Genomic DNA, 15,658 nt, shown 5'->3' with positions numbered 1-15,658 from the left:
TATGCAAATGCAAGTTGCCATGTTTTGAACACATGGTGTTATCTGGAGGTGGCCATGACACTTGGTACACCTGGTGACAAGGAGATGACAGTGGGAATTGCCATACTGGGTGAACCCAGTTTTTAAAGGCTGACATGTGCATATTAAAGCTTGCTGGCCCCACCCTTTCAAGCCGCCTTTTTTGTTAGAAAAGAGATGGTTTTGGGGTTGTTTTTTATTACAGGAAAATTTTTACTGAGAACCTTTACCTTTATTATTTGCCTAAAAATTATTTTTAATAATTTCTGTGTTACAGTGACCTTGCTCAATTCACCTGTGTCTAACAGTTTCTCGAGTATCTACAAGTAATGACTGTAAGAGTTAAAGAAAGAGGAAGGAAACATGAAAAGTGGCTCAACAGTCAAAGATAGGTTTGTTTATTCTGGAGAATAAACCTGAGAGGGGCTTCTGGCCGATTTCAGTCAGGGGTGCTCTCTCTTACAAACAGCCATTTGTAGTTTTCTTTCTGTGAACAGGGAGTCACATCCCTGTGCATATTTCTACTGGATACTTGGTCTTTAATACTAAGAGTATTTATTGGTTTTTTAGGGTGAGAGAGCTTATCACAAGCTTGGAATGTTTCTGTGTGAGGGAGAAGTTTATGGTGGGGTTGGAATGTCTCTGGTCCCAGGGGAGGTTATCTTGGGGCTAACATCTCTCCAGCCAGAGTGGAGGTTATCTCAGGGCTGACATGTCTCTGGTCAGGGAGTGGTTTAGAATGTTTCTGGTCGGAGATGTTATTTGTGGTTTATGGTCATGCTGACCTTAGCCATTAGGCTGATGCCCTTTGGATTTAGGCATTTTTTGATCAAGGTGAACTTTAAAATGACAGTGCTTGTCCAAGATGGTGATGATGCTCCAGCGCTGTCAATGACAGTTTCATGTCCTCCTTTCCAATCTTCATGGCTTTTGTTTTTCTCACCTTATTACATTGGCTAAGACTTCCCTTATACTACTGAAAGGAAATAATGAAATAATTCTTAGCTTGGTTTCAACCTCAAAAGGGAGGCTTTTTATGTTGTGCCTTTAAGCATGACACTTACTGTAGGTTTTTGTAGCCACAGTTTATCAGATTAAGGAAGTTTCCTTTCATTCCTAGTTGCCGAGAGTTTTTATTGTAACTGAATGTTGGCAAATTTTATCAAATGCTTTTCTGCATCTACTGAGATGGTGAGTGACTTTTCTTCTTTATTCTGTGAGTGTGATGAATTGTGTTGCTTAATTTTCTTTTTTCTTTTCTTTGTTTTGTGACAGGGTCAGGCCCTGTCATCCAGGCTGGGGGGCAATGGTGTGATCATGGCTAACTATAGCCTCCACCTCCCAGGCTCAAGTGATCCCCCCACCTCAGCCTCCCGAGTAGCTGAGACTACAGGCGAATGCCACCATGCCCAACTAATTTTTGCATTTTCTGGTAGAGACAAGTTTTTACCATGTTGGCCCAGCTGGTCTCAAACTTCTGGGGTCAAGTGATCTATAGGCTTCAGCCTCCTAAAGTGCTGGAATTACAGGTATGAGCCTTCATTTTCTAATGTTCAGCCAATCTTGCATTCCTGGAACAAACCTAAATTAGTGGTGACGCTTTTTTTTTTTCTTTCTGTGACCCTGGATTTGGTTTGTTCATGTTTTAAGAGTTATGCATCTCTGTCATGAATCAAATAGCCCTAGACTTTTCATTCTTGACATTTTTTTGGCCAGGCTTTGCTTTCAAGGTTGTGCTTGCTTCTTCAAAGACGTTGAGCAACCTTTCCTCTTTTATATTCTCTGGAAGTTTGTGTAAGACTGGTATTTTTTGTTTCATCAGGGCTTCAAAGAATTCACTGAGGAAGTTCTGGGCCTGGAGTCACTTCCTCTGGCCCTGTGGGATCTCACTGTTGTTTGAATTGGCAATGTTTATTTATGAGTAGGCTTGAGAACTTTTTGTCTGTTGAAACAGCCATTTGTAGTTTTCTTTCTGCGAACAATGAGTCACATCCCTGTTCATGTTTCTCCTGGATACTTAATCTCTAATATTAAATATTTAAGTATTTAAATATTTCAAAAACCAGCCCCACATCATGTATTGAAACTGTTTTTCTCCGGGTTTTTCACTGGTCTTTTGTTGTAGTGGTTGATAATAGAGGTGAGATCTTACTATGTTGCTCAGGCTGGTCTCAAACTCCTGGGCTCGAGTGATTCACCCACCTGAGGCGCCCAAAGTGCTGGGATCACAGGTGGGAACCATTGTGTTCAGCTTGCTGTAAAAAAAAAAAAAAAAAAAAATCTTAAAAGACCAGTGAAGGCTGGACACAGTGGCTCATACCTGAGATCCCAGCACTTTGAAAGGTTTAGGTGGGCAGATTGCTTCAATCCAGGAGTTTGAGACCAGCCTGAGCAACATGGCAAAACCCCATCTCTATTTTTTAAATTATTTTTAAATCAAAAATTTTTGGCTGGGTACGTTGGCTCACGCGTGTAATCCCAACACTTTGTGGGGCTGAGGTGGGTGGATCACCTGAGGTCAGGAGTTCGAGACCAGCCTGACCAACATGGTGAAACCCCATCTCTACTAAAAATACAAAAATTAGCCGGATGTGGCAGTGGACATCTGTAATCCCAACTACTCGGGAGGCTGAGGCAGGACAATCACTTGAACCCGGGAAATGGAGATTCCAGTGAGCTGAGATTGTGCCACTGTACTCCAGCCTGAGCAACAGAGTGAGACTCCATCTCAAAAAAATTTTTTTAAATATTTAAATAAAAATAAAAAACTAAATTTAAATTTTTAATTTTTACATGTTCATATTTATTAGCTTTTTTTTCTTTTATGGCTTTTTGGTTTTATGACATGCCTAAAAGGGCCTGTCCCGCTCTAAGAACATGAATAAAATTTGCTCATGTGTTTTTGTAATATTTATATGGCTTCATTTTGGTTTGTTTCTTTTGAGACAGAATCTCACTCTGGAGTGCAGTGGTGCAACCTCGGCTCGCTGCAACCTCCACCTCCCAGGTTCAAGTGATTCTCCCACCTCAGCCTCCCAAGCAGCTGGGATTATAGGCGCCCGGCACCATGTCTGGCTAATTTTTACATTTGGAACATTGGGACTTTAGTCTCCCCATCTATAAAACTGGTATAATCACAGCTCCCCTTCTGGAGAGAATTATATAAATTAGCGCATATAAAGCAATAGAATAGCACCCAGCCCAACAGATGCTGTTTCTGTTGTATTAAGATATATATTCGGGTCAAGGGAAGTTCTGTTAAAGGATCGTATGTGCCAGGAGACCCCGACATGCTGAAGGAGCCAAGAAACGGAAGAAAGAGGCCGACAAATCAAGTTTGTTGGTGTGGCACAATTAATTTGAGGAAATTTATAGACAGAAGCATGGTCTTGGGCAGCCACAAGACATATAATCATTCACACTGCAAACCCCCAGACCCAGGACTTTTATCTTGGGGAAAATATATGTACCCTGGAAGGAATGTGTAAATGGCCACAGGTGTCATAGCCTGTGATTTCTGCAACAGCATCAAGGGTGATTTTGGAGGAAACGTACAGTGAATAGGTGTTTCTGCATAATGAGTAATACATCAACTAGACATTTTGGAGGCATTCCCAGACTCAGGGTTAGTTAGAAGTTACATGGTGAATTAGCATTTAAGATAAAGTCACTTTTGTCCTCACAAAGGAGTATTCATCCATTCCGATTTTATTCAGTGTTGTTTTTTTTTTAATCTGTTTGTTTTTATCAAGAATGTGTGTTAATGGCTGGGCGCAGTGTCTCACGCCTGTAATTCCAGCACTTTGGGAGGCCAAGGCAGGTGGATCACCTGAGGTCAGAAGTTCGAGACCAGCCTGGCCAACGTGGTGAAACTCTGTCTCTACTAAAAATACAATAATTAGCTGGGTGTGGTGGCAGGCACCTGTAATCCCAGCTATTTGGGAGGCTGAGGCAGGAGAATTACTTAAACCCGGGAGGCGGAAGCTGCAGGGAGCCAAGATCACACCATTGCACTACAGCTTAGGGGAGAAGAGCGAAACTCGATCTCAAAAAAAAACAAAACAAAACAAAACAAAAAAAGAATGTGTGTTAATGCTGGACGTGGTGGCTCACACCTATAATCCTAAATGCTTTGAGAGCCAAGGTGGGAAGATCGTTTGAGCTCAGGATTTAAGATCAGCCTGGGCAACATGGTGAAACCCCATCTCTACAAAATACCAGCTGGGCGTGGTGATGTGTGCCTGTATTTTCAGCTACTCAAAAAGTTGAGGCAGAGGCTGGGTGTGGTGGCTCATGCCTGTAATCTCAGCACTTTGGGAGGTCAGGGTGGGCGGATCGCCTGAGGTCAGGAGTTCGAGACCAGCCTGACCAACATGGTAAAACCCTGTGTCTACTAAAAATTCAAAATTAGCTGGGCGTAGTGGCGCATGCCTGTAGTCCCAGCTACTCGGGTGGCCGAGGTAGGAGAATCGCTTGAACCCGGGAGGCAGAGGTTGCAATGAGCCAAGATCACACCGCTGCACTCCAGCCTGGGCAACAAGAGCAGAACTCAATCTCAAAAACAAAACAAAACAAACAAAAAAAGCTGAGGCAGGAGGATCTCTTGAGCCTAGGAGATCAAGGCTGCAGTGAGCTGTCATTGCACCACTCCACTCCAGCCTGGGCAACAGAGCGAGACCTTGTCTTTAAATAAATAAATAAATAAAAATGGGTGTTAAATGTTGTCAAATGCATCTTCAGTCTTGATGGAGTGATGTTTTTCTCCTCTGGTGAAAGATAAGAGCTAAGAGTCACATTCAGGGACATACCGAGAAGACCTTCCTTGCAATATTAGTGTTGAGATGCCAAGGTGGGAGGATTGTTTGAGCTCAGGATTTAAGATCAGCCTGGGCAACATGGTGAAACCCCATCTCTACAAAATATTAGCTGGGCGTGGTGATGTGTGCCTGTAGTTACACTACTCAAGAAGCTGAGGCAGAGGCTGGTAGGTAGGTCACCTTGTTCTTTTTAATACACTACTGGTTCTCCTTTTTAATTTTATATTCTCCAATTTTGTTAGGATTTTGCTTTGCATCATAAACACAATTAGTCTGTGGTTTTCTTTGCCAGGTTTGGGGTCAATGCTATGCTGGCTTTGTAAAGCAGATGCGGAAATTTTCCTGCTTATTCTACGGTGTGGGAGCTTAATTAGCAGAAGAGATCTCAGGTGCTAATGACAGGACACATTTAACCTGTGGAACTTTCCAGAAGGGTTTTTAAGGCAGGACAGTGTTCTGGCAATGTTTTCAATTCCTTTTTGTGATCACTGATGTGTTTAGATCTTTGCCCATTATTTTTGGTTTCATTTGTTACTTATATTTAAGGTTGCCAAAGTTAGAATATAAAAATATAGCTGCCGGCTGGGGACAGTGGCTCACGCCTGTAATCCCAGCACTTTGGCAAGCTAAGACCAGCAGATCATTTGAGGTTAGGAGTTCCAGACTAGCCTGGCCAACATGGTAAAACCCTGTCTCTACTAAAAATACAAAATTTAGCCAGATGTGGTGGCGGGTGCTTGTAATTCCAGCTACTTGGGAGGCTGAGGCACAAGAATCACTTGAACCCGGGAGGTGGAGGTTGCAGTGAGCCAAGATCGCACCACTGCACTCCAACCTGGGTGACAGAGTGAGAGTCAGTCTCAGAAAAAATAAATAAATAAATAAATAAAAATATAGGATACCCAATTAAATCTGAATGTCAGATAAATGACAGTTTGTTTTTAGTCTAAGTATGTCCTATGTATTGCAACTCAACTCCATTTATATCATCCTAGAAAGGCTTTTATTATGTCCAAGTTTTCCAATTTATTAAAAGAAAGATGAGTAATCTTTTAACTTCCCCTAAAGATGTGGTTATTTCTTCATTCTCATTTCTTATTTTGTGTATTCATTTGTATCAATTCACTAGCTAATAGCCTATTATATATTTTTTCCAAAGACCTATTATTCTGATTTCAGATTTATCAGTTTCTGCTTCAGTTGTTCCTGAATCTTTCACTTTCTTTATTTTTCCTTTACTGACTTTTTTTCTCTTTTCTCTCTTTTTTTTTTTTTTGTGATGGAGTCTCGCTGTGTCGCCCAGGTTGGAGTGAAGTGGCATGATCTCGGCTTGCAGAAACCTCTGCCTGCCAGGTTCAGGTGATTCTCCTGCTTCAGCCTCTTGAATAAGTGGGATTACAGATGCGTGCCACCTGCCTGGTTAATGTTTGTATTTTTAATAGAGATGGGGTTTCACCATGTTGGGCAGACTGATTTCGAACTTCTGACCTCAAATGATCGGCCTGCCTCAGACTCCCAAAGTGTTGGGATTACAAGTATGAGCCACCATGCCTGGCCTCCTTTACTAACTTCTTAAATAATATACTTTATTTATTTATTTATTTATTTATTTATTTATTTATTTATTTTTGTTCTTTTGTTTGTTTGCTTGTTTTTCAGATGGAGTCTCGCTCTGTCACCCAGGCTGGAGTGCAGTGGTGCGATCTCAGCTCACTGCAAGCTCCGCTTCCTGGGTTCAAGCAATTCTCCTGCTTCAACCGCCCGAGTACCTGGGACTACAGGCACACACCACCATGCCCAGCTAATTTTTTTTTTTTTTTTTTTTTTTTTTTTTTTTTTTTTTTTTTTTTTAGTAGAGACGGGGTTTCACCATGCTTGCCAGGCTGGTCTTGAACTCCTGACCCCGTGATCTGCCTGCCTTGGCCTCCCAAAGTGCTGGGATTACAGATGTGAGCCACCATGCCTGGCCTGTTTGTTTTTGAGATGGAGTCTCGCTCTGTCACCCAGGCTGGAGTACGGTGGCACGATCTCAGCTCACTGCAACCTCTGCCTCCCAGGTTCAGGCAATTCTCCTGTCTCAGCCTCCCAATCAGCTGTGATCACAGGTGCCAGCCACCACACCTGGCTAATTATTTTGTATTTTTAGTAGAGACAGGGTTTCACCATGTTAGCCAGGCTGGTCTTGAACTCCTAACCTCAAATAATCCACCTGCCTCGGCCTCCCAAAGTGCTGGGATTGTAGACATGAGCCACCGCACCTGGCTTATTTATTTTGATTTGGTGAACGAAACTTCTCTGGGTAGGTGGCAGTCCCAAGGTTGGCCAAGGGTCCATGGAGTGCACACTCACTCTGCAGGTAAGTCAGAATCCAGCACCACGGAGCCAGGGTTGCACCCCTGCTGCGGGGAACAGGAGCCCCTATTCCTCTCCCTGACATGCAGGGACAAAGTTATCATGCTCTGTGGGTGCTGCTGGGAGGCACTGATGGGACAGACTGGCCAGGCCTTCCCAAGCAAGGTCCAGGCAACCTCCCAGCACCCCCGCCCAGGTGCAGGTGTGGTCTGGGAACACAGAGCCAGGTTCCCACCGTGGGGCACCTGAGTTTTGTGCCTAGCAGCCTCTTCCTCCTTTGGTTCCCTTTTCCTTTTTGGCCCACAGGGTTTGGGACAGGTGGCTGCTTCCAATAGGTCTCAAGGTGGCCCCATAGACCTGAGCCAGCCACTTCTCCTCAGCCCTCCCCTGCCCATGAAGACTGCTCAGAGGGGCCGCATTGAGAGCTGGATCTGGGCTTTGGTTAAACTGCAAGGGGAGAAGCTCTGTCACCCTGCAGGGCGTGAAGTTCAACTGAAGCCATTGGGACCATGGCCTGGGAGCCCATCTAGGGGGAGGCTACCACACAGAGGGCCCTGACGGTGTGAGTTCAGCCTCTGGATCCCACCACACTGAAGCACTCCAGAGACTCCCTTCTCTCTAAACCCACCATTTCTGCACCCTGGACCCCTGACCCAGGCCTGCTGCTTTCAAAGATCTGTTTTCTGCTGACTCCCAAAGCCAGATCCCAGGAGAAGCTGGTGGTCTCGCATCTGCCTGAGTTCTGGCAGCAGCCCACGAAAGTCAGTGATGATGGCAGGTCTGCCCGAGTGGTGGGCTGGCTTGGCCCCTCATCTCAAAGTGAGCCAGCTTTTGCTCCCTGACCTTCCTCCTAGTCTGCCAGACCACCCCTTCCAGCCACACAGTCAAGCCCAGATTAAGAATTAGCCCCATCCTGCCCCTCTCCCACATACAACCTCCAAATATGTCCATGTCCCAATCCCTAGAACCCAAGATTAGACCTTATGTGGCAAAAGTGACTTTGAAGATGTGATTCAGTTAAGGATTTTGAGATGGGGAGATTATCCTAGACCATCCAGGTGGGCCCACTATGCCCCCAAAATTCACATGTTGAAAGCTAATCACCAATGTGATAATATCAGCAGGTGGGGCCTTTGGGATGTGGTTAGGTCATGAGGGTAGAGCCCTCATGAATGGGATTAGCGCCCTATAAAAAAGACCCCAGAAGCCGGGCATAGTGGGCTGCACCTACAGTCCCAGCTGCTGAGGAGGCTGAGGCAGGAAGATCTCTTGGGTACAGGAGTGAGCTATGATCATGCCATTGCGCTCCAGCCTTGGTGACAGAGTGAGACCGTGTCTCTAAAGTAATTAAATAAAAGAGACCCCAGAGAGCTAGCTAGCTTCTTCCACTATGTCAGTTAGAAGGCGCCATATATGAGGACATGGGTCCTCACAGGACATCAAATCTGCCAGCACCTTGATCTTGGACTTCCCAGCCTCCAGAGCTGTGAGCAATAAATTTCTGTAAAATGCTGTAAGCCACCCACTTTCCAGTATTTTGTTACAGCAGCCCAGGCAGACTAAAACAACTTCTGTGGCACATTTGGGGTGATGTAGGAACAGCTGATGTTCCCAGGAACCAGTGAGGGGCAGGAGTCCCAGATCCCTCTAGCGAGATCCCCAGAGAGCGCCATGTACCCGCCCTGCAGCTGGCAAAGCTGTTTATGGAAGTTAGGGGCCTGTTGGTTTAGAGCGGCCATTCTCAACCAGGGGGATGTGGCACTGTCTTGAGACAGTTTTGGTTGTCATGAGTGGGTGTGTGTGGTGGGGAGTGCTACTGCATCACACAGGCTGAGGCATGGGATGCTGCTCAACATCTTACAGTGTGGGGACGGGCCTCACAACAAAGAATCACTTCATTCAAAACATGGATGAGGGCCAGGCGCAGTGACTCACGCCTGTAATCTCAGCACTTTGGGAGGCCGAAGCAGAAGGATTGTTTGAAGCCAGGAGTTTGAGACCAACCTGGGCAACATGGTGAAACCCCATCTTTACAAAAAAAGCAAAAAACCAGCCGGGCGTGGCGATGCACACCTGTACTCCCAGCTATTTGGGGACCTGAGGTGGGAGGAGGCTTGAGCCCAGGAGGTCGAGGCTGCAGTGGGCTGAGACTGCACCATTTCACTCCAGCCTGGGTGATAAAGTGAGACCCTGTCTCAAAAAAAAAAAAAAAAAAAATAGCTGTGTATGGCAGCGTGCATGGTGGTTTGTGCCTGTAGTCCCAGCCACCTGAGAGGCTGAGGTGAGAAGATGACTTAAGCCAGGGAGGCAAAGGCTGCAGTGAGCCAAGATCGCGCTCTGCATTCCAGCCTGGGTGACAGAGCCAGAACCTGTCTCAAAAAAAGTGACAGATTCTGTGGCAATGAGATACCGAATTATAAAGAGGACCCAAGGCCAAGCCAGGCAAGGGTTCATTCATGCACCCCGCACTTAAAGAATAAGCTATGTTCTAACAGCAACGAGGCTTTCCTTTTTCTCCAGCAGCTAAACAAGCACCGGCCTGAAGCAACGTTAATACACTTGGCAGCTCATCCAGCTCGCGGATGCCAACTTATTGACCCCGTTCTTCCAGCCATAACTACAGCTCTGACTGTACAAGAGACCAATTTCAGTAACTTTCTCCTGATAAGAGATCATTGACCATAAACTGCTCTGGTTGGTTTTCAGAGGCTGCTCACTTGCAGGCCTTCAGGCCCTGAAAAGATCTTTCGACAGATGGAGCCTATTTGTAATTATTTTATTTTATTTTATTTTTATTTTATTTTATTTTATTTTTATTGAGATGGAGTCTCACTCTGTTGCCCAGGCTGGAGTCCAGTGGCACCATCTTGGCTCACTGCAACCTCCGCCTCCTGAGTTCAAGCAATTCTCCTGCCTTGGCCTCCCAAGTAGATGGGATTACAGGCACCCGCCACCATGCCTGGCTAATTTTTATATTTTTAGTAGAGTTGGGGTTTCACCATGTTGGCCAGGCTGGTCTCGAACTCCTGACCTCGTGTGATCCACCCGCCTCGGCTCCATGAAGTCCTAGGATTATAGGTGTGAGCCACTGTGCCTCTACCATCTCCATCCTACAGTGAACATGAGTCCTATGTCACATGCATGTTCTTTCAATACACATGTCAGGATTGTCTTCATGAACATTCATAGCTCTCCCTGTAACCTGTTGAATATGTATGTTTAGCCAACCCCTTCAGCATATAGCTCCTGCCCCAACCTCTCCTCCTTAGAAGTGCCTATCTCCCGATCACAAGGTCAGGAGATCGAGACCATCCTGGCTAACATGGTGAAACCCCATGTCCACTAAAAATACAAAAAAAATTAGCTGTGCGTGGTGGCGGGCGCCTGTAGTCCCAGCTACTCAGGAGGCTGAGGCAGGAGAATGGTGTGAACCCAGGAGGCAGAGCTTGCAGTGAGCCGAGATCGCACCACTGCACTCCAGCCTGGGCAACAGAGCGAGACTCTGTCTCAAAAAAAAAAAAAAAAAAAAAAGGGAAGTGCCTGTCTCTGGTCTCTGCCAGAGGCTATGCTTTTGAAAGTGGCGGATGGCCACCCTGCAGGTTGTAACCCTTTATGAAAAATAAAGTTGCCACTGTGGCTCACACCTGTAATCACCCAGCACTTTGGGAGGCCAAGGCAGGCAGATCACCTGAGGTCAGGATTTCAAGACCAGCCTGGCCACATGGTGAAACCCCATCTCTACTAAAAATGCAAAATGAGCTGAGTGCAATGGTACATGCCTGTAATCCCAGCTACTCAGGAGGAGGCCGAGGCAGGAGAATCACTTGAAGCTGGGAGGCAGAAGTTGCAGTGAGCTGAGATTGTGCCACTGCACTCCAGCCTCGGCAACAGAGTGAGACTTTGTTTCAAAGAAAAAAAAAGAAAGAAAGTCGGGGGATGGGAGGAGAGCTTCAGGAAGAATAGCTAATGGAAGCTGGGCTTAATACCTAGGTGATGGGTTGATATCTGCAACAAACAACCAAAGCACGTGTTTATCTATGTAACAAACCTGCATATCCTACCTATGGGCTCCTGAACTTAAAATACAAGTTGAAGGAAAAAAAAAAAAAAGAAAATCTTGTCGGGCATAGTGGCTCACACCTATAATCCCAGCACTTTGGGAGGCTGAGGAGGGAGGATGGCTTGAGACCAGGAGTTCAAGACCAGCCTGGGCAACATAGCAAGACCCTGTCTCTACAAAAAAAATGGAAAAATTGGCCAGGTTACACCTGTAGTCCCAGCTACTTGGGAGGCTGAGGCAGAAGGATGGCTTGAGCCCAGGAGGTTAAGGGCGCAGTGAGCTGTGATTGTACCACTGCACTCCAGCCTGAACGACAAAGCAAGACCCTATTTCAAAAAAATGAAAAAAAAAGAAAAGAAAAAAAAAGAAAGAAGAAAGAAAAAAGTATCTTTTCCAAATTTGTGAATTGTGTGATTTTTCAGTTAACCAGCTCTCAGGACTGGGGCCAGTCAGGCTGCTGAGTCCTGGCCACCAGAGTGGTGAGGTGTTGGGGGGTGCAGAGGTGGCGCTTGTCTCTGTCCAGGGGTGGCCTGGCTGAGGTTTGGCTGGTCTGCTAGCATCAGTTTCCCCACCTCCATGGTGGTGCAGTGTGGAGAACCATAGGAGCCTGGTGCAGGCACCCCTCTGTGCACTGTCCGATGGTCCCCTCCCCCACGTAGAACCATGGAATCAGGCCACAGCCCGCCTCTTCTTTAATCTTGAACTGGAGGATATACAGGTTGAGCGGGTGGGAGAGTGGCCCCAGGCAAGAGGCCTGCGGAGGGATAGAGGGGCCAGTTCAGGGCCACCAGGGGCTCTGGGAAAGGGGGTCAGGGAAGAGGCTCAGCCTCCCATCTGCCCAGTTGGTCCCTGCCACCTCTTCCACTCTCAGCTGGACTCCCCTGCCAGGGGTCAGGGGTCCAGATCCTGCCAGAGTACTTGGTCCCCCAGCCATGTCCGGCCTGGACATAGAACCCATGGTGGGGCCGGACTTCAGGTCTGGGCAGAGCAGTGTCTTAGTAGCCTGCGGCCTCCCCACCCTTCCTCAGGTCCGAGACGGCATACACACAGGCCCCCTCCTGGGACACGGCCTGGACCACATTCAAGAAGAAGGGCCTCTGGGTCTGGTTCTGGCCACGGTCTTGGAGTCCCCTCTGCACCTCCTGGAGAGGAGAGAAAGCAGGTTCACAGGGGAGGGCAGCTCAGCCATCTCCCGAAGGGAGGGGCCTCTGCAAGAAATGAGAAAAATGATCAAAAGGCAAGACTGAGAGGAAGAGGGCCTGAAGACACAGGAAGAGGGGAGGACCTGATGGGAGCATGGAAGAGATCCAAAGGCCCATAGAGGACAAGGTCAGCCTCCAGGGATTATGTATGAAGGACACCACCCAGGCCTGAAGACCTCCAGATGCAAGTTCATGTCTGTTCTGGATCCAAGGACACCAGGGCCTTGAAGTGCAAATCTGAGTTCAGGGGGCCTTCGATGATGGACATGGCTTCTCAAGATTTAGACACTGAGGCCAGACACAGTGGCTCACACCTGTAATCCCAACACTTTGGGAAGCTGAGGAAGGAGGATCACTTGAGGCCAGGAGTTTGAGATCAGCCTGGGCAATACAGAAAGATCCTGTTTCTCAAAAAAAAAAAAAAAAAAAAAAAAAAAGGCCAGGCATGGTGGCACATACCTACAGTGTTAGCCACTTGGGAGCCAAGGTGGGAGGATCACTTGAGGCCAGGAGTTTCAGAACAGCCAGGGCAACAACAAAGCAAGACACCATCTCTACAAGAAAATCAAAAATTGGGCTGGTCCCGGTGGCTCACACCTGCAATCCCAGCACTTTTGGAGGCTGAGGCAGGAGGATCTTTTGAGCTCAGGAGTTCAAGACCAGCCTGGGCAACATAGTGAGATCACGTCTTTATTAAAAAATAAAAGAAAAAAGAAAAAATTAGTTGGGTGTGGTGGCCCTGTGCCTGTAGTCCCAGCTACTCAGGAGGCTGAAGCAGGAGCATCCCTTGAGGCCAGGAGTTTGAGGCTGCAGTGAGCCTTGATCCTGACACTGCACTCCAGCCTGGGCAAAAGAGCAAGACTGAAACTGCCTTTGCAAAATGATGACTGAGACAGTGAGAGATCTAACTTAATCAGCCCCATCTTGCTTCTACCCTCCCAGTTGTCCTTGCTCATTCCTGGGTGTAGACTGAACTAACTTCGGGAGAAACTTAGTTTATAGTTTAAAACAAAGATAGTAACAGCCCTTTCCCAAAGCAGACCTCCTTCTTGCCTGGGCACTAGATTGCCTTCATAGGACTGACATTAGCCACAAGATTAGAAATTACTGTTTAGGAGTCATGCAGCTGAAGTCTAAAGATTCTGACCCTCCCTAAACTGCTCCTAAGATCAGTGTTGGAGAAATTTTGCAGACCCCGCACTGGATGGATCAGCTGGCACCATCCAGATGGATTAACTGGCTCATCTGATCTTGTGGCCCCCACCCAGGAACTGACTCAGCTCAAGAAGACAGTTTCAACTCCCTATGATTCTACGATTTCCAGGTTTTTGTGTGTGTGTGTGTGTGTGTGTCTGTTTTTGAGATGGAGTCCTGCTCTTTCACCCATGCTGGCAGGCAATGGCACGATCTTGGCTCACTGCAACTTCCTCTTCCAGATTCAAGTGATTCTCTTGCCTCAGCCTCCCCAGTAGCTGGGATTACAGACGCCTGCCACTACGCCCAGCTAATTTTTGTATTTTTAGTAGAGACAGGTTTTCGCCATGTTGGCCAGGCTAGTCTCCTGACCTCAGGTGAGCCACTCACCTCAGCCTCCCAAAGTGCTGGGATTACAGGCGTGAGCCACCGGGCCCAGCCAACTCCCTGTGATTTCATCCCTGACCAATCAGCACTCCTGGCTCATTGGCTTCCCCCAACCCACCAAGCTGTCCTTAAAAACACTGCACCTTAGCCAGGTGCAGTGGTCACGCCTGTAATCCCAGCACTTTGGGAGGTGGAGGTGGGCAGATCACCTGAGGTCAGGAGTTCGAGACCAGCCTGGCCAACATGGAGAAACCCTGTTTCTATTAAAAATACAAAAATTAGCCAGGCTTGGTGGCGCACACCTGAAATCCCAGCTACTTGGGAGGCTGAGACATGAGAATTGCTTGAACCCAGGAGGCAGAGGTTACAGATCATGCCACTGCACTCCAGCCTGGGCGACAGAGTGAGACTCTGTCTCAAAAACAAAACAAAACAAAACAAACAGGAAAAAACTCTACTCCCCGAATGTTCAGGTAGACTGATTTGAGTAATAATAAAACTCCGGTCTCCCACCCAGCAGGCTCTGCCTGAATTACTCTTTCTCTATTGTAATTCCCCTGTCTTGATGAATCCGCGGTTACAAGACCTTGCCTCAAAAAATTTTCAAAAAAGACCTATGATCTCAACACACGATGTCAAGACCTTAGACACCCAGGAACCCACAACTTTAGGGCCCTACTGGTATCTATTGGTGGAGAATTCAGCTAGGATAAGGACGTGAATACCCGTGAATCCAAGGAAATTAGATCCCTAAGCTAAAGGCACACACAGTCCCACAGTGTGAGACGCTCAGGGCATGGGGGCCTACAGGCTCAGACTCGAGACCCTGAATTTGTGGACTTCAAGGAAGTCAGAGACCAAAGTAGCCCCTAGCCTTGTGCTCGTTCCTAAGGTGCCAAGTACCTTGCCCTGGGGCTATGGTCCTCACGAACTACCAGTCTGTAAAGGGGCAGAAGTCCTAGAGTACAGGGACCTGTGCTACGAGGGCCCCATGTTTCCAGATACCATTTAAGACTAATGACCTGAGAACTTGGCTGGGCGCAGTCACTCACGCCTGTAATCCCAGCAATTTGGGAGGCCGAGGCAGGTGGATACCTGAGGTCAGGAGTTCCAGACCAGCCTGGCCAACATGGCAAAACCCCATCTCTACTAATAATACAAAAATTAGCCGGGCATGGTGGTGTGGGCCTGTAATCCCAGCTACTCGGGAGGCTGAGGTGGGAGAATCACTTGAACCCAGGAGGTGGAGGTTGCAATGAGCTGAGATCGCGCCACTGCACTCCAGCCTGGGTAACAGAGTAAAACTGTGTCTCAACAACAATAAGAAGCCAAAAAAGAAAAAAAAAAAAAAAAAAAAAAGACTAATAGCCCGAGAACCTTACCCCGCAGGGCCTGAGATTTCGGAGACATCTAGGTGTATCAGGTGATGCCACATGGCCTGAGCTGCTGACAGGGCAAATGAGGTCTTTGGAGCCCTGCACATTTGGCTATAAGTTCCCTGTGCCTGACAATTCGTAGAATTGCCCACTGTCCTTAGACTTGAGGGCCAAGATCCTCACTGCTGAAGCCAAAGCTGGACTTACAGTGCTCAGAGACTCCATTCCTCAGAGTCTACTGGCCAAACTCCA

General features: G+C 47.2%; 1 protein-coding gene across 8 annotated transcripts in view; it reads right to left on the bottom strand.

Moving 5' to 3' along the window:
• Positions 1-11,916: 11,916 nt before the first annotated feature.
• Positions 11,917-15,658, bottom strand: part of GGT5 (gamma-glutamyltransferase 5) — a 28,318-nt gene continuing 24,576 nt past the window's right edge. For all 8 annotated transcript variants that reach the window (XR_004052667.1, XR_004052668.1, XM_030914753.1 and 5 more), the window contains one exon: positions 11,917-12,389. Coding sequence is in view for 6 of the 8 variants with exons in the window: in XM_030914756.1 (XP_030770616.1) it covers positions 12,220-12,389 (170 nt within the window). In the remaining 2 variants the exon portion in view is untranslated. The remainder of the gene's footprint in view (positions 12,390-15,658) is intronic.

Source organism: Rhinopithecus roxellana, chromosome 13, assembly GCF_007565055.1.
Source record: "Rhinopithecus roxellana isolate Shanxi Qingling chromosome 13, ASM756505v1, whole genome shotgun sequence".
Taxonomy (NCBI): Eukaryota; Metazoa; Chordata; class Mammalia; order Primates; family Cercopithecidae; genus Rhinopithecus; species Rhinopithecus roxellana.
The sequence above is the reverse complement of the archived record's forward strand: the minus strand, read 5'-3'. Positions and strand labels throughout refer to the sequence as shown.